We start from the raw sequence: 27,344 nt of genomic DNA, 5'->3' as shown, positions 1-27,344 counted from the left end.
CCCCCCAAAGAAATGCCACCCCACACCATGACTGACCCACCGCCAAACCGGTCATGCTGGAGGATGTTGCAGGCAGCAGAACGTTTTCCACGGCGTCTCCAGACTCTGTCACGTCTGTCACATGTGCTCAGTGTGAACCTGCTTCATCTGTGAAGAGCACAGGGCGCCAGTGGCGAATTTGCCAATCTTGGTGTTCTCTGGCAAATGCCAAACGTCCTGCACGGTGTTGGGCTGTAAGCACAACCCCCACCTGTGGACGTCGGGCCCTCATACCACCCTCATGGAGTCTGTTTCTGACCGTTTGAGCAGACACATGCACATTTGTGGCCTGCTGGAGGTCATTTTGCATAGCTCTGGCAGTGCTCCTCCTGCTCCTCCTTGCACAAAGGCGGAGGTAGCGGTCCTGCTGCTGGGTTGTTGCCCTCCTACGGCCTCCTCCACGTCTCCTGATGTACTGGCCTGTCTCCTGGTAGCACCTCCACGCTCTGGACACTACGCTGACAGACACAGCAAACCTTGCCACAGCTCGCATTGATGTGCCATCCTGGATGAGCTGCACTACCTGAGCCGCGTGTGTGGGTTGTAGACTCCGTCTCATGCTACCACTAGAGTGAAAGCACCGCCAGCATTCAAAAGTGACCAAAACATCAGCCAGGAAGCATATTAACTGAGAAGTGGTCTGTGGGCACCACCTGCCGAACCACTCCTTTATTGGGGGTGTCTTGCTAATTGCCTATAATTTCCACCTGTTGTCTATTCCATTTGCACAACAGCATGTGAAATTTATTGTCAATCAGTGTTGCTTCCTAAGTGGACAGTTTGATTTCACAGAAGTGTGATTGACTTGGAGTTACATTGTGTTGTTTAAGTGTTCCCTTTATTTTTTTGAGCAGTGTACATTAACATTTGGTCCGTCTGCCCTGGCCTTGATTTCAACTTCTACAGACTTTGTTTTTTGGTCCGGACTTGATATGGTCAAAACATATACGACAAGTCCATGATTGGACAGTACAATACAGTAGAGCACAGCATAGTAGAGTAAAGTAGAGTATAGTTCAGTACAGTAGAGTCCTGTATCTGGTTAGATATCTGCGTTTCCTCCCGATTGACCTACAGAAAAATATTTTTTTATAATAATAATTTTAAAGATACACTTCTCGTTAATCCAACCACATTGTCCGATTTCGAAAAGGCTTTACGGCAAAAGCATAACATTAGATTATGTTAGGACAGCGCCGAGACAAGAAAAACCACACAGCCATTTTCCAAGCAAGGAGAGGCATCACAAAAACCAGAAACACAGCTAAAATGAATCACAAACCTTTGATGATCTTCATCAGATGGCACTCATAGGACTTCATGTTACACAATACATGTATGTTTTGCTCGATAAAGTTCATATTTATATCCAAAAACCCTATTTTACATTGGCGTGTAATGTTCAGAAATGTTTTGCCTCCCAAAACTTCCGGGGGAATGAGCACATCAATTTACAGAAATACTCATCATAAACGTTGATAAAATATTCAACAGTTATTCAAAGAATTATAGATCCACTTCTCCATAATGCAACCGCTGTGTCAGATTTCAAAAAAGCTTTACGGCGAAAGCAAATTTTGCAATAATCTGAGTACAGCGCTCAGATATCAAAACAAGCCATACAGATACCCGCCATTTTGGAGTCAACAGAAATGACAAAAATTCGATTATAAATATTCACTTACCTTTGATGATCTTCATCAGAATGCACTCCAAAGAATCCCAGTTCCACAATAAATGTTTGTTTTGTTCGATAAAGTCCATCATTTATGTCCAAATACCTCCTTTTTGTTCGTGCGTTTAGTCCACTACTCCAAATGCAGGAAGCGTGCACAAAATGTCACGACGAAAAGTCATAAAAAGTTCTATTTACGTTGGTAGAAACATGTCAAATGATGTATAGAATCAATCTTTAGGATGTTTTTATTATAAATCTTCCATAATATTCCAACCGGACGATTCCTTTGTCTTCAAAAAAGAAAAGGAACACAGCTAACTCTCACGGGAGAGCGCGCCACTGAGCTCATGTCATTTTCTCACTCATCTACTTCCAGGAGCTCTTATTCTCTCCCTATTCACAGTAGAAGCATGAAACAATGTTCTAAAGACTGTTGACAACTACTGGAAGCCTTAGGAAGTGCAAAATGAACCCTAACTCACTGTATACTGTATAGGCAATAACTTGAAAAACTACAAACTTCAGATTTCCACACATCCTGGTTGTATTTTTCTCAGGTTTTTGTCTGCCATATGAGTTCTTATACTCTCAGACATCATTCAAACTGTTTTAGAAACTTCAGAGTGTTTTCTATCCAAATCTACTAATAATATGCATATCCTACCTTCTGAGCCTGAGTAGCAGGCAGTTTACTACGGGCCGCCTTTCATCCGGACGTCAAAATACTGCCCCCTACCCTAGAGAAGTTAACACGAGGGGTGTCAGTTACATTTTTATTTTCGATGCTCCTTTACTGTCTATCTAGCTTTAATTTCAGTGATTATTAGCGATCTGGACACAGTCAAGAAACTGTATGAATGAAGGTCCATTATCATTTCTATACAGTTTCGATTTGGTTTTAGTGATTTTAAAGTACACTGCTCAAAAAAATAAAGGGAACACTTAAACAACACAATGTAACTCCAAGTCAATCACACTTCTTGAAATCAAACTGTCCACTTAGGAAGCAACACTGATTGACAATAAATTTCACATGCTGTTGTGCAAATGGAATAGACAACAGGTGGAAATTATAGGCAATTAGCAAGACACCCCCAATAAAGGAGTGGTTTTGCAGGTGGGGACCACAGACCACTTCTCAGTTCCTATGCTTCCTGGCTGATGTTTTGGTCACTTTTGAATGCTGGCGGTGCTTTCACTCTAGTGGTAGCATGAGACGGAGTCTACAACCCACACAAGTGGCTCAGGTAGTGCAGCTCATCCAGGATGGCACATCAATGCGAGCTGTGGCAAGAAGGTTTGCTGTGTCTGTCAACGTAGTGTCCAGAGCATGGAGGCGCTACCAGGAGACAGGCCAGTACATCAGGAGACGTGGAGGAGGCCGTAGGAGGGCAACAACCCAGCAGCAGGACCGCTACCTCCGCCTTTGTGCAAGGAGGAGCAGGAGAAGCACTGCCAGAGCCCTGCAAAATGACCTCCAGCAGGCCACAAATGTGCATGTGTCTGCTTAAACGGTCAGAAACAGACTCCATGAGGGTGGTATGAGGGCCCGACGTCCACAGGTGGGGGTTGTGCTTACAGCCCAACACCGTGCAGGACGTTTGGCATTTGCCAGAGAACACCAAGATTGGCAAATTCGCCACTGGCGCCCTGTGCTCTTCACAGATGAAAGCAGGTTCACACTGAGCACGTGACAGACGTGACAGAGTCTGGAGACGCCGTGGAGAACGTTCTGCTGCCTGCAACATCCTCCAGCATGACCGGTTTGGCGGTGGGTCAGTCATGGTGTGGGGTGGCATTTCTTTGGGGGGCCGCACAGCCCTCCGTGTGCTCGCCAGAGGTAGCCTGACTGCCATTAGGTACCGAGATGAGATCATCAGACCCCTTGTGAGACCATATGCTGGTGCGGTTGGCCCTGGGTTCCTCCTAATGCAAGACAATGCTAGACCTCATGTGGCTGGAGTGATTCAGCAGTTCCTGCAAGAGGAAGGCATTGATGCTATGGACTGGCCCGCCCGTTCCCCAGACCTGAATCCAATTGAGCACATCTGGCACATCATGTCTCGCTCCATCCACCAACGCCATGTTGCACCACAGACTGTCCAGGAGTTGGCGGATGCTTTAGTCCAGGTCTGGGAGGAGATCCCTCAGGAGACCATCCGCCACCTCATCAGGAGCATGCCCAGGCGTTGTAGGGAGGTCATACAGGCACGTGGAGGCCACACACACTACTGAGCCTCATTTTGACTTGTTTTAAGGACATTACATCAAAGTTGGACCAGCCTGTAGTGTGGTTTTCCACTTTAATTTTGAGTGTGACTCCAAATCCAGACCTCCATGGGTTGATAAATTGGATTTCCATTGATTATTTTTGTGTGATTTTGTTGTCAGCACATTCAACTATGTAAAGAAAAAAGTATTTAATAAGATTATTTATTTCATTCAGATCGAGGATGTGTTGTTTAAGTGTTCCCTTTATTTTTTTGAGCAGTATATATTGAGTTTGTCCCCCCCCCCAAAAAAAACATTACAAAAGAAAACATTTAAAAAAGATTTTTTTTTTTAAAAGATGTTTTTACTCAAACCATTAATTAGACAATAGGCTATGCAGGCCGTATCATGTTTAAACCGGTGCAGCTTTTAAAAGCCTACTAAATAAATGTATTTTTGTAGCCTATATTCGATTCTGGAAATTGTTTATTTAAGTTTCAATTAAACTATTTGATTATCTAAACAATTTTGAATGTAAAGGTCTTGTTTTGTTATGTCGGCGTTTAGCTGTCAATAGGTAAGAAGGCTAATTAGAAAGGCCTTTTTTATTTTTTGAGCGATTTGAGTTGTCAATCCATAGGGGTCAAAATCAGTGCACTATATCGGAAATAGGATGTCATTTGGGAGACAACTCAGGCCATCCAGTCCAGAGTTGGCACTCAGCCGCCCAGTAGACTTACACTACTCTGCTATTGTTTGAAGATCCTTCTCAACCCATTACCATTCATCACACTCTCTAATCAAAGTTTGACACACACACACATTATATTATCCATGCAGTTACAATGAAATAGTGACTTCCAGATCAATTTCAATTCCAGTGTAATATGGAGCATATCCTGGGGTTCATTCTTCATTGAAACTGCATTATTCTTTGTTGTGAATGGCTTCCTTGAAATGTCTGCTTTGGTGCTAATGTTGCTTGGAGCAAAATGTATATGATATGTATGATATGATATGTACACTGGGTGTACCAAACATTAGGAACACCTTCATAATATTGAGTTGCACCCCCCCACCCCCCCAACCTTTTGCCCTCAGAACAGCCTCAATTCATTGGGGTATGAAATCTACAAGGTGTCGAAAGCGTTCCACTGGGACGCTGGCCCATGTTGACTTGAATGCTTTCCACAGTTGTGTCAAGTTGGTTGGATGTCCTTTGGGTGGTGGACCATTCTTGATGCATATGAGAAACTGTTGAGCCTGAAAAACCCAGCAGTGTTGCAGTTCTTGACACAAACCGGTGCACCTGGCACCTATTGTACTACCATACCCCGTTCAAATGCACTTAAATATTTTCTTGCCCATTCACCCTCTGAATGGCACACATACACAATCCATGTCTCAAGGCTTAAAAATCATTTTTTTAGCCTGTTTCCTCCCCTTCATCTACACTGATTTGAAGTGGATTTAAAAAGTGGAATCAATAAGGGATCATAGCTTTCACCTGGATTCACCTGGTCAGTCTATGTCATGGAAAGAGCAGGTGCTCTTAATGTTTTGTATACTTAGTGTATATCACATCAATAATTACAATCATGTCTATTGTGATAAAACATAGCACAGTAGAAAACCGCAGTAGGTTAATCCGATGATATCAATAAACCACTGTGGAAATTGTTATCATAGGCTAGTATTTATCTAGCCTGAGTGCTGTCTGTTTGTGCTATCATGCCAAGTCCTTGTTACTCACGTTTGGCTTGACAATGACAGATTAGGGACCAGGCTAGTATTTATCTCTGTTGGGCTGTTATTAGAGAAGCTTTCAAATTGAGCTACTGTTCTTATTTCTGTATCATCAAGTGGTAACACTTTACATTAAGTTGCTCTTAAACCTGTGTAGCAACACTGTAATTACATTAGTAACAACATTGTATAACATGTTTTTACATAGTATTTAAAGCTATAGTTTAAGATTTTAGTAATAAAGCCCTTTATCGACTTCCCCAGAGTCAGATGTTTTTTGTCTCTGTATGTAGTTTGAAGGAAGTTGCTATCTATCATTAGTGCAATTGCTAACTAGCGTTACCGCAATGACTGGAAGTCTACAGGAACCACTAGCCAGCGATTTAGACTTCCAGTCATTGTGCTAACGCTAGTTAGCATCGCAAAACTACCTCTAACTTCCTTCCTACTGGATGCAGAGACATAAAAATGTATCCGCAAGTTCATCTGACTCTGGGGAAGTAGACAAAGGGCTTGATTGCCAAAACCTCAAACTATCCCCTGGAAACTAGATAAAAAATACCATAATTTGTTTAATCCATAGAACTGTTCTTTGGAGGAAGGATTGTTGAGATATACAGTATTTGACATTGTATCTTATTTCAAAATAATTTGGCTAATTTGAGTTATTTGTGACAATTTGCCCTTACCCAGGCCTCCTTTAAAATGCCATAATGTTTTATCTGTATGTACTACAAAGTGAAAATTGTTGTTATATAAAGCTTTACCACTTGCTTTGTAATATAAGTAGTATTTTGATCTCAATAACAATTTTCTAACATTAAAGACATGCTCCGGTACTTTGGCGACTAGTAAGTATTTTGTAAACCTCCCACTTTAGGCTGGATGTGTCAATATGTAGTTCATACATGCATAATTCATCAGCAGAATTACTATATTACCTCAATTAGCCACAAAATCCCTACATTTACCCCCATGTGGGCCAGTCCTTTAGCAATTCGAGTTTTAGCCAATGAGCTTCAGCCCCTCGCCATGGATGGATGGAAACTGTGGATGGATGGCGGTATTCGCGCAAAACTGAAAGCGCCATCCACCGCATTTAACCATGGAAAGAGGTCTGGAAATATGGCTCAATATAAACAGTGTAGTTATTCCCCCCGCAAGGGCAATCGAACAAGCGAAATGCCGGTACAGGAACAAGGTGGAGTCGCAATTCAACGGCTCAGACATGAGACGTATGGACTACAAAAATGGCAACGTCACGGACACAACGTCACGCTTCTAGACAAACTAAACACCATCTTTGCCCGCTTTGAGGATAATACAGTGCCACCGTTGCGGCTCGCTAACAAAGACTGCACCCCCCCCCCCCCTTATCCGTGGCTGACTGCGTAAAACATTTAAACTTGTTAACCCTCGTAAGGCTGCTGGCCCATATGGCATCCCTAGCCGCGTCTTCAGAGCATGCGCAGACCAGCTGGCTGGTGTGTTTACGGACATATTTAATCGCTCTCTATCCCAGTCTGTTGTCTCCCCACATGCTTCAAGATGGCTACCATTGTTCATGTGCCCAAGAAGGCAAAGATAACTGAAATAAATGACTACCGCCCCGTAGCACTCACTTCTGTCATCATGAAGTGCTTTGAGAGGCTAGTCAAGGATCATATCACCGCCAACTTATCGGCCACCCTAGACCCACTTCAGTTTGCATACCGCCCCAACAGGTCCACAGATGACGCAATCACCATCACACTGCACACTGCCTTATCCCATCTGGACAAAAATAATACCTATGTAAGAAATCTGTTCATTGACTACAGCTCAGCATTCAACACCATAGTGCCCTCCAAGCTCATCATCAAGCTGGAGGCCCTGGGTCTCAACCCCACCCTGTGCAACTGGGTCCTGGACTTTCTGACGGTCCGCCCCCAGGTGGTGAAGGTAGGAAACAACATCTCCACTTCGCTGACCCTGAACACTGGGGGGGGGGGGGTTGCTCAGCCCTCTCCTGTACTCCCTGATCACCAACGACTGCTTGGGCATGCACGCCTCCAACTCAATCATCAAGTTTGCAGAGGACACAACAGTAGTAGGCTTGATCACCAACAACAACGAGACAGCCTACAAGGAGGAGGTGAGGGCACTCGGAGTCTGGTGTCAGGAAAACAACATCTCACTCAACGTCAACAAAACAAAGGAGATGATAGTGGACTTCAGGAAACAGCAGAGGGAGCACCCTCCTATCCACATCGAAGGGACAGCAGTGGAGAAGGTGGAAAGTTAAGTTCCTGGGTGTACACATCACAGGCAAACTGAAATGGTCCACCCACACAGACAGTGTGGTGAGAAGGCGCAACAGCACCTCTTCAACCTGAGGAGGCAGAAGAAATTTGGCTTGTCACCCAAAACACTGACAAACTTTTACAGATGCACAATCAAGAGCATATTGTCGGGCTGTATCACAGCTTGGTACGGCAACTGCACCGCCCACAACCGCAAGGCTCTCTAGAGGGTGGTGCGGTCTGCACAATGCATCACCGGGGGCAAACTACCTGCCCTCCATGATATCTACAGCACCCGATGTCACAGGAAGGCCAAAAAGATCATCAAGGACAACAACCACCCGAGCCACTGCTTGTTCACACCGCTATCATCCAGAAGGCGAGGTCAGTACAGGTACATCAAAGCTGGGACCGAGAGATTGAAAAACAGCTTCTATCTCAAGGCCATCAGACTGCTAAACAGCAATCACTAACTCAGAGAGGCTGCTGCCTACATTGAGACCCAATCACTGGACACTTTAACAAATGGATCACTAGTCACTTTAAACAATGCCACTTTTTAAATAATTCCACTTTAATAATGTTTACATACCTTACATTACTCATATCAGATGTATATACTGTATTTTATACCATCTACTGCACTTTGCCTATACCGCTCGGCTATCGCTCGTCCATATACTTATATGTACATATTCTCATTCACCCCTTTAGATTTGTGTGTATTAGGTAGTTGTTGGGGAATTGTTAGATTACTTGTTAGATATTACTGCACTGTTGGAACTAGAAGCACAAGCATTTCGCTGCATCCGCATTAACATCTGCTAACCATGTGTATGTGACCAATACAATTTGATTTGATTTGATTTTAGTGGCAGCTCGCAAGACGCACACACATTGGAGCGAGGACAGATAGAGCACTGATGTGGTGCACATATATGCACATTTGTGACGTAGTACGCAATTTTCGGGGGCCACTTATGGCTCGTGGGTGCTACTTTCAGAACTACAGGCAAAAAAACATATATAAAAGTTCCTGAGAAGATCATAAATCTATGATTATTGAAAAATGTAAACATGATATTGAATTATATTATATTGATATTTTTTATCTTGCAATTTTTTATCTATATATTGTTGAACATAAACTCTATAGGCTTATCAAAGTTCCAGAGTAGCCACTTTTATAATTATGATCCAATTTCTAAACATTACCAACAGAGTGAACATGAAAATAGATTCAAAATGGTCGCCCTCAGGATGTGCAACGATTCAAATAAAAGGAGGTCTCTGATTGGTTATATTGCCTAGTATGCCAGTTGCTCTGTATAAAGTGGGCCATAGCTTGGAATAGGCACTGGAATAGGGACTGCAGGGAAATATTAAGCCTTGGTGGGACAGCTACACAGTTTGCCAAGGACTTAGCTAGATCTAGGTGACACTATCTCTCACTCACTTTATATAAGATACTGGGCATATATCCTTGGTGTGACACCACACCCACAGAGAACAACAGTCCCCACAGAGCAGCACTGCTCTACAAAACAGACCCAGATTTGCCCTGAAGCCGATGATGAGGACTCAAAACTGTGCTTTTCAACACCTTTTATTAATTCCCTGACATTTGTCGAAACGCATTGGTTTTAACAAAAAAATACATATTTTTCAGCCAATCTGCCATTGTACTACCAAGAATTGCTGAATGTCTTTTCATCTTCTTCAAGCTCCTTTTATACAGTAGAAAGGACATCAGTGAAAGGTACTGATGAAAATTCAAATTGAAGTCTGTTCTTTTATGGTATATAGGGGGTAGGAGTTCACCACCAGATCCAGTTTCCTATTTAAACTCGGCTTCTTTAGCCACACTGTACTTTAAAAAAAGGCCCTTATGGAATCATATTTCTTGACATAACACTACCTCAAGCCCTTAAGCAAAATCCTGTCTCACCTTATTGCTTTATAACCGTCACTCACCCCTTCAGTAACCTTGGCTTCAGTGGCGAGTTTAGAGTAAGCTGCCAAGCATTTGTTATGTTGCAAATGGAATTGTATGTAAATGAGAGTTGAGGTTCATTTCATATAAATTCTGAAAGTTAATTGAAATGTTGATTTAAGAATTTAAAATGTCACTTTCTGATTCATCTCTTGAATTAACTGAATTCAAATGGAATTGACTCCAACCCCACGCCATAGTTGAGGTAAAATGTATTTACTCTAATTTCCTGCCTACGTGGGAAGTAGAATAAAATGTTCATTATGTGTAAGACCAGTGTCCAGACATTGAATGTCCCTTCGAGCATTGTGAAGTTAGTAATTACACTTTGTATGGTGTATCAATACACCAAGTCACTACAAAGATACAGGCGCCCTTCCTCACCCAGTTGCCGGAGAAGAAGGAAAACGCTCAGGGATTTCACCATGAGAGTAATGGTGATTTTAAAACAGTTACAGTTTAATGGAAGTGATAGGATATAACTGACAATGGATCAACAACATTGTAGTTACTCCACAATACTAACCTAAATGACAGAGTAAAAAGAAGGAAAAGCATGCATCCTTGCAATAAGGCACTAAAGTAATACTGCAAAAAATGTACTTTTGTCCTGAATACAAAGCGTTATGTTTGGGGAAAATCCAAGATAACACATCACTGAGGACCGCTCTTCATATTTTCAAGCATGGTGCTGGCTGCATCATGTTATGGGTATGCTTGTCATCGGCAAGAACTAGGGAGTTTTTTTGAATTAAAAGAAACAGAATAGAGCTAAGCACAAGCAAAATCCTAGAGGAAAACTTGGTTCAGTCTGCTTTCAAAAAGGCACTGGGAGACAAATTCAACTTTCAGCAGGACAATTACCTAACACACGAGGCCAAATATACACTGAGTTGCTTACCAAGATGACATTGAATGTTCCTGAGTGGTCGAGTTACAGTTTGTACTTAAATTGGCTTGAAAATCTATGGCACGATTTGAAAATTGCTGTCTAGCAATAATCAACAACCAACTTGACAGAGCTTCAAGAATTTTGAAAATAATAATGTGCAAATATTGTACAATCCAGGTGTGCAAAGCTTTTAAAGACTTACTCAGAAATACAAAGACGGGGGGTTGAATACTTATTTAATAGAGATACTGTATATTAGTGTTTTATTGTCCAATGTTAGAATTTTTCTTCCACTTTGACATTACAGAGTATTTTGTGTAGATCGTTGACAAAAAATGACAATAGAGCCCCACAGTGGAGGTGTCATAATACACATAAAACCTAGCGATCAAACAGGGAGATGGTTCCAATAGTTTTTTCCACTATTCATTTGAAAAACTACTGGAACCATTTCCTTGTTTGACTGCTAGGTTTTATGGGTATTATGACTCATACTGTGGTACTCTATTAAATCTTTTTAGTCAAGGGGTGTGAATACTTGCTGAAGGCACTGTACTTAGGTATTATTATATTTACAATCACGAGTATCATCCGATCAACTGTCAATTTACAGATATGAGTATGGCCAGGTCGGCACACCCCTAATGAAGAGTGCATTCGTCCTCCTTGTATTTTTATGACGTTACATATTTGTATTGTTAACTTCCTCTCTTCCTTCCCCAAGACCCTTGCCTGTACATCCCTCGTTTCGCCCACATGCTGGAATTTGGGGAGAAGACCCATGAGGTGTCCATGACGGCACTGCGCCTACTACAGAGGATGAAGAGGGACTGGATGCACACGGGACGCAGGCCCTCTGGGCTATGTGGGGCAGGTACGTTGGTTGCCACGGGGATGAACTTTAGGACGCGGCCTGACCTTTGGAGTGACCAGTCTCTCCAGCTGAAGGTCTTGATTGGCGCAATTGTCCTTATGCAAGACTTCCTGTCCAAAAGTTCCACCATAACACTTTTAAAAAAAGACAGGATGCTAGAACCATAGATTCAACTGTCTTTGTGACTGAAACATTGGTCTTAACTTTGGGCTCCCAATTGGCGCAGCGGTCTAAGGCACTGCATCTCTGTGCAAGAGGTGTCACTAGAGTCCCTGGTTCGAATCCAGGCTGTATCACATCCGGCCGTCCCATAGGGCGGTGCACAATTGGCCTAGTGTCGTCCGGGTTTGGCTGGGGTAGGCCGTCATTGTAAATAAGAATTTGTTCTTAACTGACTTGCCTAGTTAAATAAAGGTAAAAAAATGTATTTAAAAAATAATGTGCTGTGGGTTATGAATGTGCTGTGGGTTGCAGAGAAGCAACAGTCATGAAAAGCTGTAAAGCCTACTCAGTACCTAGCCTGGAGTCTAAGAACACAGTGTTCAAAACTTAACAGCTTGAGACCCTTCTGCCCTCAAACCCCTAAAGCAGTGCATTTAAGCTTCTATTCTATTCTGCGCTGTGGAGTCAGCAAGATCCCATGGTTTAGGAATAAATAGCACAACAAGCTTCCTCCTCAACTGTAAGGTTCAGCTCTTCAAACCCCCCAACCGCTACTGCCACCCGCCTTCCCTCCCAAATATTTGCTACCTGCTGCGATATCTAAATAATTCATAATTGATTCATTAATCATTCAAAGTATTTGGAGCAAAGGAGGGGAAGTTTAGACTAGAACACGTGGCTTTAAATGGCTTCTGTCCTATGTCGGTGGAAGATGAGGTGTAAACAAAAAAGCCTTCTCTATCCGTGAGGTCTGTTCAGATATAGAACGACACAAGTGCGCGCAAGTACAACGTGGTGATGGCACAACAGCCTCTTTTTTCTCTTCATATCCTAATGCTCTTCACGCAAGTGTTTGGGTCTAGCCTACTTATTGCAGTCCCAACCAGTGTGCACAGAGCATTAGGATATAGATACCGATTCACTGGTCAAAAGTACTAAGCATGTACAGTTGAAGTCGGAAGTTTACATACACCTTAGCCGAATACATTTAAAGTCATGTTTTCACAATTCCTGACATTTAATCCTAGTAAAAATGTTCTGTCTTAGGTCAGTCAGGATCACCACTTTATTTTAAGAATGTGAAATGTCAGAATAATAGCAGAGAGAATGATTTATGTCAGCTTTTATTTCTTTCATCACATTCCCAGTGGGTAGCATTGCCTTTAAATTGTTTAACTTGGGTCAAATGTTTTGGGTAGCCTTCCACGAGCTTCCCACAATAAGTTGGGTGAATTTTGACCCATTCCTCCTGACAAAGCTGGTGTAACTGAGTCAGGTTTGTAGGCCTCCTGGCTCGCACACACTTGTTTCAGTTCTGCCCACAAATGTTCTATTGGATTGAGGTCAGGGCTTTGTGATGGCCACTCCAATACCTTGACTTTGTTATCCTTAAGCCATTTTGCCACAACTTTGGAAGTATGCTTGTGGTCATTGTCCATTTGGAATACCCATTTGTGACCAAGCTTTAACTTCCTGACTGATGTCTTGAGATGTTGCTTCAATATATCCACATAATTTTCCTGCCTCATGATGCCATCTATTTTGTAAAGTGCACCAGTCCCTCCTGCAGCAAAGCACCCCCACAACATGATGCTGCCACCCCCGTGCTTCACGGTTGGAATGGTGTTCTTCGGCTTGCAAGTCTCCCCCTTTTTCCTCCAAACATAACGATGGTCATTATGGCCAAACAGTTATATTTTTGTATAATCAGACCAGAGGACATTTCTCCAAAAAGTACGATCTTTGTCCCCATGTGCAGTTGCAAACCGTAGTCTGTTTTTTTTATGTCGGTTTTGGAGCAGTGGCTTCTTCCTTGCTGAGCGGCCTTTCAGGTTATGTCGATTTAGGACTCATTTTACTGTGGATATAGATACTTTTGTACCTGTTTCCTCTAGCATCTTTACAAGGTCCTTTGCTGTTGTTCTGGGATTGATTTGCACTTTTTGCACCAAAGTACGTTCATCTCTAGGAGACAGAACGCGTCTCCTTCCTGAGCGGTATGACGGCTACCTGGTCCCATGGTGTTTGTACTTGCGTACTATTGTTTATACAGATGAATGTGGTACCTTCAGGCATTTGGAAATTTCTCCCAAGGATGAACCAGACTTATGGAGGTCTTGGCTGACTTTTGATTTTCCCATGATGTCAAGCAAAGAGGCACTGAGTTTGAAGGTAGGCCATGAAATGCATCCACAGGTGCACCTCCAATTGACTCAAATGATGTCAATTGGAGGTTGAAAAACGAGTTTTAATGACTCCAACCTAAGTGTATGTAAACTTCCAACTTCAACTGTATACCAAGTGAAAACACTCTGCATGAAAAACAAAAGCTAAAACATGACACTGTCCCTATTGACAATTATGTTAATACTCATCCCTCAAGCCTTCCTTTGCCCTTTTTAGCTTTCAATTGTATTCCCTCAGGATTTTTTTTTGTTGGGAGCAAACATTTCACTTAGTCAAAGTTTACACTTAAAGTCCTAAATCAATCTAACGAAGTGAGTCTAGCGCACAGCAGAAAAAGGAGGGTCACACTTCATGTGAAGAGTACTGTGCCTACACAAGGACTTCATAACACATTCATAACCCATGCATACAGCATTTATAAGCAGTACATAAAGATTTTGTCATGTGTTATGGACAACCTCTGCTGCGACACGCTAAAGACTGGGCCGTTGTGTAACTCCTACACCTCTCAAAGGAGCATATTGATCAAGACAAGCATTCATTTTATTAATGCTGGCTAAACATAGCGCAGGCGGCGGACAGGGAAGACAAAACATGTACTTGAAGAACAGGTAAAAGCGATGAGGGGTATGCCAGTGTAGAACTTCACTGGTGCAGAAACTATTGAGTCATGTTGAGACCCATTTCCAATACCAATAGTACCTTTGGAAGTTACACAACTCAGAAATATGGTTTATACAGTGTGTGTGTTTATTTGATTGTGTTTTAGGTAGTATACACTGTTTTCTAAATAGCTAATAAAAGTGTGTGTGCGTGTGTGTGGACGTATGCACGTGTGTCCTTCTGTGGGTGAAAAAAAGAGGTGTGTGTGTGTGTGTGTGTGTGTGTGTGTGTGTGTGTGTGTGTGTGTGTGTGTGTGTGTGTGTGTGTGTGTGTGTGTGTGTGTGTGTGTGTGTGTGTGTGTGTGTGTGTGTCCTTCTGTGGGTGAAGAAGAGGTGTGTGTGTGTTGGTTGATCACCGTGTAATCCCCTCTTCTTCCCCAGCCCTGCTGGTGGCTGCCCGGATGCACGAGTTCCGCCGCACCGTCAAGGATGTGATCGGAGTGGTGAAAGTGTGCGAGGCCACACTGAGGAAAAGGTATGAGCTAAGGAGGGGAGCAGATGAGGGCATGTCTCTGTCATGGCTGGAACCCTATTCTGGACAGGGCTCATATCCTCTCGCTATCCACCAAACCTTCACTGCTTAGTAGATCCCATCATGTTGGCAAATGCAGTTTGGTCCATTGAAGACTGTTGGTATACACTGTTGGTAAAGGCCTATGGTTTCCCTAACCCCACACCCTAACACATACACTGCTAGATGACCACGCAAGCTCTGGGGTTATGGTTAAATTAAGGATTTGAAGTTGGTGGTAAGGTTGGTAAGGTTGGTGGTAAGTTGGTGGTAAGGTTATTTGAATGCGACAAGAGCAAAATACAAATATTTCAGCTGTTAGGCCATCATCAGTGTTTATAGAGAAAATGTCTACATCCGTCCTTTGTAACTTGACCAGATAGTGACGCCTCTCCTTCTGTTGTCAAGATTGACAGAGTTCGAGGACACTCCCACCAGTCAGCTGACCATCGATGAGTTCATGCGGGTGGACCTGGAGCAGGAGTGTGACCCACCCTCTTTCACTGCTGGACAGAGGAAGGTCAAGATGCAGGCGGTACGTTATCTGACTCTTTCCAGGCATTGGCTTGCTTGCCCTATCAATCACCTGTCAGTGTGTTTGATTGGCACATCAGCATGTCTCAGATGGAATTGATGGCCAGGCATTGGCTGGCTTGCCCTGTCAATCATATCTCAGTGCATTTGATTTGCACAGAAGCGTGGCCCGGATGGAAGGAGTTGACACTTGATTTAGAAACTTTTAGTTGCATGGCGTGACTGGTTCAGTTCTTACCACAAACGTGGATGAGAAGTAATCTGGTATGTGTGACCAGACTGCCAGTTTCCATATCAAGTGTCAACTCATCCATCCAGAACATGCTACTGTGCAATTCCAATACACTTCTGAAAGCCCTATCTGTAAATCTGCAATTGACAGAATCCCGTCAATAGTTTTTTTCACTTTGACTCTCCCTTGCCCCATTTTAGCTTGAACAGGAGTTAGCCAAAAAGCTGGATGAAGTTCAAGGTATGTTTGGTTTATATTGTGGTAATAGGTAGCCTCAGCGCAGGCGTTCTACAACCACAAAGTTTTGGAACTTTGTCTGTGAGTGTTTTTGATTAGATCTTTGAGCATCTTGTAAGTAAATAAAACTCAAACATCTCATCAAAATAATTGTGATATAAAATGTAATGTAAAATGTCATAAAATGCATGTGATCAACTAGGTCACTGTAGGATTGAGAGAATTGTAAATGTGAAAACAATGTAATGTGAAGGGTCATCTCAGTTTCACCGTCTCTCTACCCCTGCAGGTGAAATCAGTTTGTATCGAGACGAGATCGAGACGGAGCTGGAAAACAGCAGGCCAAAGCTCAGAGGGATCTACGCTGCCTATGCCAAAGAAATAGGTGTGTGTGTGTGAATGTGTGTTTGCGTGCGTACGTGTGTGTGTGCCCACTGCCTTTAGTGTGTTTTTTTTACTAACTCAACAAGAAGCACGTCTCTGTGGTTTCTGTCGTTTTTTTAATCAAGGCGACGCTGTAGGTCAGTTCTGACAAGGTGCTTCATCAGTGTCATGAGGTCACACTTTTGCCCTTTGAAAATGACAGGCGGAGAACTGCGGATGATTGTCATTTTTAGTTCTCTGAAAAGAGCAGCGTGTGTGTGTGTGTGTGTGTGTGTGTGTGTGTGTGTGTGTGTGTGTGTGTGTGTGTGTGTGTGTGTGTGTGTGTGTGTGTGTGTGTGTGTGTGTGTGTGTGTGTGTCTAAAGTACAGCTACGCACATAACACCTATGTGACTCAATCCCTGAATATGTGTATGTACTGTATATATCCCCAAGACCCATCCTCTGCTCTCTGACCCTCAGACCCGCTGGACGAGGTGCTTTCTCAGGCCTCGTGCTCCAGCCCCAGGGAGGTGGACCCCGAGGAAGACGAGGAGCTGGAGGCAGTCGCCCAACACCTGAACCAGGACTTCCTCTGCCAGGTCATTCAGGGGGAGCAGCAAGGGGACGAAAGAGGGGGAGAAGGAGTGACAGAGGCACCCCCTCCACATCCACCACCCAGAGGAGGCCCCTCCCTGGCTTCCATCCTGGGTCCCTTGCCTAGCGCGGCTAGCCTGGGGCTCAGTGAGTCCATCCATGAGTGCATCGCAGAGGACAAGGACAGTGGTGAGTCCAGATTACATTGTCAAATCAACTTCATAGTGTTTTGGTAAATGCACAATCACTTCCATTGATTGTTTGCTAGAAGTGGCTTATGTTAGCTGGAGTTTGTGGTGGCTGTTTAAAGAGATACTTCAGGATTTGGCAATTTTCTTTATCTACTTCACCAGAGTCGGATGAACTAGTGGATACCATTTTTATATCTATGTGCAGTATGAAGGAAGTTAGAGGTAGTTTTACCCATAGGAGATACCCATAGACTTCCAGTCATTACTTTAATGCTACTTACCTAGTGCGCTAGCGCTAGTTAGCAACTTCCTTCAAATTGCACGAAGAGACATAAAAATGGTATCCACGAGTTCATCTGACTCTGGGGAAGTAGATAAAGGACCTCATTGCCAAAATCCCAAAGTATCCCTTTACGAAAACTGAACCATGGATTTTAGTTTCTCCAGGCCCGTAGACTACTTTCAGGGTAAGGAACCATCTAACATCAAATTGAATTCCTAAACTTCCCTTTTAACCGTGTAATAACCCAAGATTACAGTGCGTGTCGTTACCCCTAACCATAATCGTCCGGGAAAAACCTTGAGCTGTGCTTGAGTGATATTGTGAGTCCACCCCCAAACTGGTACGTAAGCTAGTAATGCCAGTGGGCAAAACTGGTCGCAATAACGCCAGGGTGACGTCTTTTGTGTTGTCACAGTCAGGTTGTATACTGGTTGTGAAAGGACTTAATTTAGATGTATTTTTTGTGTGTCTATCAGCATGACGTTTTGGTCAGAATCTCCTATTGAGCTCTTGTCAGTCAAGCAATCCCCAAATCTCTCTCTTTTTCTCTCTCCCTCTCTCTCACTCCTCTTTGAAGAGGTCTCTCACCCCTTTTAATAACTGCCATTTTGGCCTGAGAGTTCTCCCCACACCCCACTCACATCAGTCGCGGGTTGAGGGGTCATTCAAACACAACTTAAAACACTCTCTACCCACCATACCCACTGACTCCCCTATAGCCCTGACCGCATTTGACCACATGCCTTAATTTGGCTTAAGTGGATTCTATATTTTATTTAACATACCGGATCAATGATGTGAGCAAGTGTGTGCCGAGCGAAAGGCTCTCTGGCTCTCTGCTCCCGGCTGGATGGATAAAAGTATTAACTCCAGCGCATGCCCTAGCCTCACTTAACCAATCAATACGCCCACCACCTCTCTCTATAGCTGCTTCCGAAATGGCACCCTATACCCTATGAAGAGAATTGATGGGGTTAAGTGTGGATTTCTTGAGGTACAAAAAGGTGTACCACAGGGGTCGATTTTGGGACCTCTTCTCTTCACTATGTATACTTCACAATTTATATATACTGAACAAAAATATAAATGTAACATGTAAAGTGTTGGTCCCATGTTTCATGAGCTGAAATGAAAGATCCCAGAAATGTTCCATACACACTAAAAGCTTATTTCTCAAAATGTGCACAAATTTGTTTACATCCCTGTTAGTGCCCATTTCTCCTTTGCTAAGATAACCCATCCACCAGACAGGTGTGGCATATCAAGCAGCTGATTAACATCATGATCATTACACAGGTTCACCTTGTGCTGGGGGACAATAAAAGGCCACTCTAAAATGTGCAGTTTTTTCACACAACACAATGCCACAGATGTCTCTAGTTTTGAGGGAGCATGCAATTGGCATGCTGAATGCAAGTAATGTCCACTAGACATTATCTGTTGCCAGATAATTGAATTTTAATTTCTCTACCATAAGCCGCCTTCAACGTCGTTTTAGAGAATTTGGCAGTATGTCCAACCGGCCTCACAACTACAGACCACTTGTAGCCATGCCAGCCAATGTTCTCCATATCTGGCTTCTTCACCTGCGGCATCATCTGAGACCAGCCAACCGGACAGCTGATGAAACTGAGGAGTATTTCTGTCCCTAATAAAGCCCTTTTGTGGGGAAAAACTCATTCCGATTGGCTGGGCCTGGCTCCCCAGTGGGTGGGCCTATACCCTCACAGGCCCACCCATGGCTGCTCTCCTGCCCAGTCATATGAAATCCATAGATTAAGACCTAATACATTTATTTAAATTGACTGATTTCCTTATATGAACTGTAACTCAGTAAAATCGTTGAAATTGTTGTATGTTGCGTTTATATTTTTATTCAGTATATTTATATAAATAACATTGGTCAATCTGTTAAAATGTACTTTATTGTGTGTGTGTACATACAGTACCAGTCAAAAGTTTGGATACACCCACTCATTCCAGGGTTTATCTTTATTTTTACTATTTTCTACATTGTATAATAATAGTGAAGACATCAACACTATGAAATAACACAAGTGGAATCATGTTGTAACCAAAAAAGTGTTAAACAAATCAAAATCTATTTTATATTTAAGATTCTTCAAGTAGCCACCCTTTGCCTTAATGACAGCTTTGCATACTCTTGACATTCTCTCAACCAGCTTCATGAGGTAGTCATCTCGATTGCATTCTAATTTGCAGGTGTGCCTTGTTAAAAGTTAATTTGTGGAATTTATTTCTTCTTGTGTTTGAGCAAATTAGTTGTGTTTTGAGGTAGGGGTGGTATACAGAAGATAGCCCTATTTGGTAAAAGACCAAGTCCATATTATGGCAAGAACAGCTCAAATAAGCAAAGAGAAACGACAGTCCATCATTAATTTAAGACATGAAGGTCAGTCAATCCGGAACAGTTCAAGAACTTTGAAAGTTTCTTCAAGTGCAGTCGCAAAAACCATCAAGCGATATGATGAAACTGGCTCTCATGAATGGAATGGAAGACCCAGAGTTACCTCTGCTGCAGAGGATAAGTTCATTAGAGTTACCAGCCTGAGAAATTGCAGCCCAAATAAATGCTTCACAGAGTTCAAGTAACAGACACATCTCAACATCAACTGTTCAGAGGAGACTGTGTGAATCAGGGCTTCATGGTCGAATTGCTGCAAAGAAACCACTACTAAAGGACACCAATAATAAGAAGAGACTTTGCTTGGGCCAAGAAACACAAGCAATGGACATTAGACCGGTGTAAATCTGTCCTTTGGTCTGATGAACCCAAATTTGAGATTTTCAGTTCCAACCGCCGTGTCTTTGTGAGACGCAGAGAAGGTGAACGAATGATCTCTGCATGTATGGCTCCCACCGTGAAGCATGGAGGAGGAGGTGTGATGGTGTGGGGGTGCTTTGCTGGTGACACTGTCAGTGATTTATTTAGAATTCAAGACACACTTAACCAGCATGGCTACGACAGCATTCTACAGCGATACGCCATCCCATGTGGTTTGCCCTTAGTGGGACTATCATTTGTTTTTTAACAGGACAATGACCCAACACACCTCCAGGCTGTGTAAGGGCTATTAGACCAAGTATGAAAGTGAAGGAGTGCTGCATCAGATGATCTGGCCTCCACAATCACCCGACCTCAACCCAATTGAGATGGTTTGGGATGAGTTGGACCACAGAGTCATGGAAAAACAGCCAACAACTGCTCAGCATATGTGGGAAGACTTTTGGAAAAGCATTCCACGTGAAGCTCATTGAGAGAATGCCAAGAGTGTGCAAAGCTGTCATTAAGGCAAAGGGTGGTTACTTTGAGGAATCTAAAATATAAATATTTTTAGATTTGTTTAACACTTTTTTTGGTTACTACATTATTCCATATGTGTTATTTTATATTATATATACACTACTGTTCAAAAGTTTGGGGTCACTTAGAAATGTCCATGTTTTTGAAAGAAAAGCAATTTTTTTTGTCCATTAAAATAACATCAAATTTATCAGAAATGCAGTGTAGACATTGTTAATGTTGTAAATGACTATTGCAGCTGGAAACGTCAGAATTTTTTATGGAATATCTACATAGGCGTACAGAGGCCCATTATCAGAAACCATCACTCCTGTGTTACAATGGCACATTGTGTTAGCTAATCCAAGTTTGTCATTTTGAAAGGCTAGTTGATCATTAGAAAAGCGTTTTGCAATTATGTTAGCATAGCTGAAAACTGTTTCGCTGATTAAAGAAGCAATAAAACTGGCCTTCTTTAGACTAGTTGAGTATCTGGAGCATCAGTATTTCTGGGTTCGATTACAGGCTCAAAATGGCCAGAAACAAAGAACTTTCTTCTGAACCTCATCAGTCTATTCTTGTTCTCAGAAATTAAGGCTATTCCATGTGAGAAATTGCCAAGAAATTGAAGATCTCGTACAATGCTGTGTACTACTCCCTTCACAGAACAGCGCAACCTGTCTCTAACCAGAATAGAAAGAGGAGTGGGAGGCCCTGGTGCACACTTGAGCAAGAGGACAAGTACATTAGTGTCTTGTTTGAGAAACAGACGCCTCACAAGTCCTCAACTGGCAGCTTCATTAAATAGTACACACAAAACACCAGTCTCAACGTCAACAGTGAAGAGGCAACTCCGGGATGCTGGTCTTTTAGGCAGAGGTCCTCTGTCCAGTGTCTGTGTTCTTTTGCCAATCTTTTATTGGCCAGTCTGAGATATGGCTTTTTCTTTGCATCCCTTAGCCAGCATCCCAGAGTCACCTCTTCACTGTCTTCACACATAATTTTCCATCCTCATGATGCCATCTATTTTGTGAAGTGCACCAGTCCCTCCTGCAGCAAAGCACCCCCACAACATGATGCTGCCACCCCCGTGCTTCACAGTTGGGATGGTGTTCTTCGGCTTGCATGCCGCCCCCTTTTTCCTCCAAACATAACGATGGTCATTATGGCCAAACAGTTCTATTTTTGTTTCATCAGACCAGAGGACATTTCTCCAAAAAGTACTATCTTTGTCATCATGTGCAGTTGCAAACCGTAGTCTGGCTTTTTTATGGTGGTTTTGGAGCAGTGGCTTCTACCTTGCTGAGCAGCCTTTCAAGTTATGTCGATATAGGACTCATTTTACTGTGGATATAGGACTTGTTTTACTGTGGATATAGATACTTTTGTACCTGTTTCCTCCAGCATCTTCACAAGGTCCTTTACTGTTGTTCTGGGATTGATTTGCACTTTTCGCACCAAAGTACGTTCATCTCTAGGAGACAGAACGCGTCTCCTTCCTGAGCGGTATGACGGCTGCGTGGTCCCATGGTGTTTATACTTGCATACTATTGTTTGTACAGATGATCGTGCGCCCAAGGATGAACCAGGCTTGTGGTGGTCTACACATTTTTTCTGAGGTCTTGGCTGATTTCTTTTGATTTTCCCATGATGTCAAGCAAAGAGGCACTGAGTTTGAAGGTAGGCCTTGAAATACATCCACAGGTACACCTCCAATTGACTCAAATGATGTCAATTAGCCTATCAGAAACTTCTAAAGCCATGACATCATTTTCTGGAATTTTCCAAGCTGTTTAAAGGCAGAGTCAACTTAGTGTTTGTAAACTTCTGATTCCCTGGAATTGTTATACAGTGAATTATAAGTGAAATAATCTGTATGTAAACAATTGTTGGAAAAATGACTTGTGTCATGCACAAAGTAGATGTCCTAACCGACTTACCAAAACTATAGTTTGTTAACAAGAAATGTGTGGTTGAAAAACGAGTTTTAATTACTCCAACGTAAGTGTATGTTAACTTCCGACTTCAACTGTATATTGTTTTATTCAGGGCGAATTTGGAAAAGGTTTCAATGTCTTCCCTGTTAAAATTAAAATAAATAAAACATTTAAAAGTGAACTACTTTTAACAAGAGCCCTATGGCTCCTATTACTCCCTTGTCAAAAGTGTTGCACTACAAGTGCAGTACATAGGAAATAGAGTGCCATTTGGTACAAAGCCACTCTCTGCCTCAGTTTCAGCAGCTCAGTGAGGCTGGGCTGATATTATCCTGACCAGTGGTCACACTGTTGTCATAAGTCTTCATTAATCTGCAGGGAACTATCCCAAACAGAGTCACTGGAAGTTCAGGTTGAATTTAAAAGGCCTGTCTCATAGGGTTTAAATAACAGTAGAGTTTACCCTATGTTTCTATTATGGAACAAAATCAAGTGTAGAGTATTATTTAAACATTTCGAAATGATATGAAGGATTCCCATTATACAAAATTATTTAGATACCAAAGCATTGATCGTGTACAATATCCAAGTTCGACAAATATTACAAGTAAGCATTTCAGTGTAAGGCACAATGTGACTAATAACATTTGATTTGATTCATGGATGGTTGTTTGCCAACCCTTGTTCTGACAACCTTATTTTGAAGCCCTAGTATTTCTCCCTGATCTGTGCTCCATAAAATGCTTTTATTGGAGCCTTATAGTCAGTGTTCTTTGAGATTTGGTAGGGGGATTATGTTGGGAAACATTGACAGAACGTTTAATCGGTGCCCTTGCCTTAATCCCTTGAAGAGGGGAATGAAGTGCCACAGATATTTATATTTAGGAGTTCAGCGAGCCAATCCTAACTAGTGTTAGCGCAATGACTGGAAGTCTACCAGAAACACTAGCATTCATTCCCAAAATATGTTGGATACTGAGAGCCAGCGTTTTGACACTTCATAGGAGAAAATTCCATTGGTTATTAGTGAGGATGATTCATAGTAGACTATAAATAATGAAATACACAGACACCTTAGATATTTAAGGCATATGGGCCGAATTCCAAATGTGACGCTGCCTCACCCATTGGCCAATGTTGACCACATAAATGGACCGCATTAATCATAGGTTGCATTGTCATGTCATAGGTTGCATTCCAAATGGCACCCGATTCCCTATATACAGTTGCGGCCAAAAGTTTTGAGAATGACACAAATATTAATTTTCACAAAGTCTGCTGCCTCAGTTTGTATGATGGCAATTTGCATATACTCCAGAATGTTATGAAGAGTGATCAGATGAATTGCAATTAATTGCAAAGTCCCTCATTGCCATGCAAATGAACTGAATCCCCCAAAAACATTTCCACTGCATTTCAGCCCTGCCACAAAAGGACCTGCTGACATCATGTCAGTGATTCTCTTGTTAACACAGGTGTGAGTGTTGACGACTACAAGGCTGGAGATCAATCTGTCATGCTGATTGAGTTCGAATAACAGACTGGAAGCTTCAAAAGGAGGGTGGTGCTTGGAATCATTGTTCTTCCTCTGTCAGCCATGGTTACCTGCAAGGAAACATGTGCCGTCATCATTGCTTTGCACAAAAAGGGCTTCACAGGCAAGGATATTGCTGCCAGTAAGATTGTACCTAAATCAACCATTTATTGGATCATCAAGAACTTCAAGGAGAGCGGTTCAATTGTTGTGAAGAAGGCTTCAGGGTGCCCAAGAAAGTCCAGCAATCGCCAGGACCGCTTCCTGAAGTTGATTCAGCTGCGGGATCGGGGCACCACCAGTACAGAGCTTGCTCAGGAATGGCAGCAGGAAGGTGTGAGTGCATCTGCACGCACAGTGAGGTGAAGACTTTTGGAGGATGGCCTGGTGTCAAGAAGGGCAGCAAAGAAGCCACTTCTCTCCAGGAAAAACATCAGGGTCAGACTGATATTCTGCAAAAGGTACAGGGATTGGACTGCTGAGGACTGGGGTAAAGTCATTTTCTCTGATGAATCCCCTTTCCGATTGTTTGGGGCATCCGGAAAAAAGCTTGTCCGGTGAAGACAAGGTGAGCGCTACCATCAGTCCTGTGTCATGCCAACAGTAAAGCATCCTGAGACCATTCATGTGTGGGGTTGCTTCTCAGCCAAGGGAGTGGGCTCACTCACAATTTTGCCTAAGAACACAGCCATGAATAAAGAATGGTACCAACACATCCTCCGAGAGCAACTTCTCCCAACCATCCAGGAACAGTTTGGTGACGAACAATGCCTTTTCCAGCATGATGGAGCACCTTGCCATAAGGCAAAAGTGATAACTAAGTGCCTCTGGGAACAAAACATCGATATTTTGGGTCCATGGCCAGGAAATGGCCCAGACCAGACCTTGGCCCAGACCTTAATCCCATTGAGAACTTGAGGCGGGTGGACAAACAAAAACCCACAGATTCTGACAAACTCCAAGCATTGATTATGCAAGAATGGGCTGCCATCAGTCAGGATGTGGCCACGAAGTTAATTGACAGCATGCCAGGGCGGATTGCAGAGGTCTTGAAAAAGAAGGGTCAACACTGCAAATATTGACTCTTTGCATCAACTTCATGTAATTGTCAATAAAAGCCTTTGACACTTATGAAATGCTTGTAATTATACTTCAGTATTCCATAGTAACATCTGATGAAAATATCTAAAGACACTGAAACAGCAAACTTTGTGGAAATTAATATTTGTGTCATTCTCAAAACTTTTGGCCACGACTATTGTGCAACAACTTTTGACCAGAGCTTTGACTAATAGGTCATAGGGTGCAATTTGAGACGCATGCCTAGTTCTGTGAGGGACCCTTGGATGGTATTGTAGAACATTGATTGGCGTTTGAAGGGTTGTGTGCGAATCCTTTAGTCTAATCAATTCCTTCAGATTTATTGGGGACTGATGTTGACCTTCTTTACACTCTACTAGTCCATATAAACTACCTAATCATTTTCCTACAGTTCTGCTGCTTCCTTTTGACTACATTGTAGTAGTTTGTCCTATATTTAAATTGTATTTAATGTGAATGAAAACAGTATTCAGGCTAAGAGCATCATTATCAGGGACAAGAGAAAAAACACTTCCAAGTTTTTTTTCTTTGTGATAGTATGATGTTATTGATTTGTAGAAATTCCACATTCATTGAAATGGTTATGTGCATGAGAAGTGAAATAGAATGTTATATTAGTAGATCATTGGTCAGGCCTTGCAGATCCTCACAGCTGCTCGCCTCTTGACCCGACCCTCTTTACCCCTATTTGACCTCCCATTTCCTTCTCAACTTGGCCGTTGGGCTCCGGCTATAACCGGAGTCGCCTGTCCAAGCAAACTGGCTCATATTTCCTTGAGGCACCCCAACACACTTCTGAATTATAGTAAGCCGAGTAAAAAGATAGCGCTAGCATTACTATCACGCTTCCTGAATACAGGAACCCTAATAAAATATTTTGCGCACTAGCACTACTAGCTAACATGCTCCCTGAATACAAGAACCCTAATAAAAGTCTGTGATGTGAAATGTAGTTGGGCTAGCATTCTTTATAGGTCGCTAGCTAGCTGGTAACGGGAGCTATGTGGAGTGGATGGATATTATTCATCATTGTCCTTGTGCCTGGGAAGCTGAGGGGTGTGTCCCGAATGGCACCCTATTCCCTATATCGTGCACTACTTTTGACCAGGACCCATAATGCTCTGGTCAGAATTAGTGCACTATATAGGGAATAATTTTGGACAGAACAGAGCGGCTGGAGGGAAAGCTTCTTTGGGAGAGGCTCAGGCCCCAGGACTCGTAAACATTGGGCTTTAGTGGCTTTAGCAGAGATAAATCTCCCCAATCCCACACACATGCAGAAATATAGGCGTGGGCTCACTGGCTCAGCGTCCTGCTCACTTAAAACCCTGCCGTGTAGGTGTCGGTGTGTTTTTATGAGTGGGTGATAATGTGTTGGTGTTATTTATTTAATTATTTATTTCAAACAATACAGAACATACACATACAAAAGACAACATACAGATGCACACAAACATCGACGACATCACAGCTGCCCAGACACACCTGTTCCCACCTCTATCTCCACTGTCTGCACTACTCTCCGCCACATCCTCAAATTGCACCATTTTGTTCCTCTCCAACCCCCACGCTCTTTCAATATTTACATAATGAAGCATATGATTTTTCCATTGACTTAACGATGGAGGATTGGTTGATTCCCAGTTTTTAAGTGTATGTTTTTTCAAGATAATTGATGAGAAGAGTATTGTCCAACCCATTGCATATCTCACTGCATGTCTTGAAATATGCAGACAGATGGATTAAAGTAAATTTACATTGTAATATTTCTGACAGCCAACTTTCTAACTCTGGCC

The 27,344-nt window shown here is 42.6% G+C and overlaps 1 protein-coding gene across 1 annotated transcript in view; it reads left to right on the top strand.

The window, feature by feature from the left end:
- Positions 1 to 27,344, top strand: part of brf1b (BRF1 general transcription factor IIIB subunit b) — a 136,426-nt gene that overhangs the window by 43,805 nt on the left and 65,277 nt on the right. The window contains exons 7-12 of the mRNA XM_014145094.3: positions 11,566 to 11,715; positions 15,108 to 15,201; positions 15,646 to 15,772; positions 16,204 to 16,243; positions 16,530 to 16,625; positions 17,085 to 17,387. Coding sequence (XP_014000569.1) covers positions 11,566 to 11,715; positions 15,108 to 15,201; positions 15,646 to 15,772; positions 16,204 to 16,243; positions 16,530 to 16,625; positions 17,085 to 17,387 — 810 coding nt within the window. The remainder of the gene's footprint in view (positions 1 to 11,565; positions 11,716 to 15,107; positions 15,202 to 15,645; positions 15,773 to 16,203; positions 16,244 to 16,529; positions 16,626 to 17,084; positions 17,388 to 27,344) is intronic.

Source organism: Salmo salar, chromosome 15 (assembly GCF_965601325.2).
Source record: "Salmo salar chromosome 15, fSalSal1, whole genome shotgun sequence".
NCBI classification, from domain to species: domain Eukaryota; kingdom Metazoa; phylum Chordata; class Actinopteri; order Salmoniformes; family Salmonidae; genus Salmo; species Salmo salar.
This window is presented reverse-complemented; position numbering and strand designations above follow the sequence as displayed.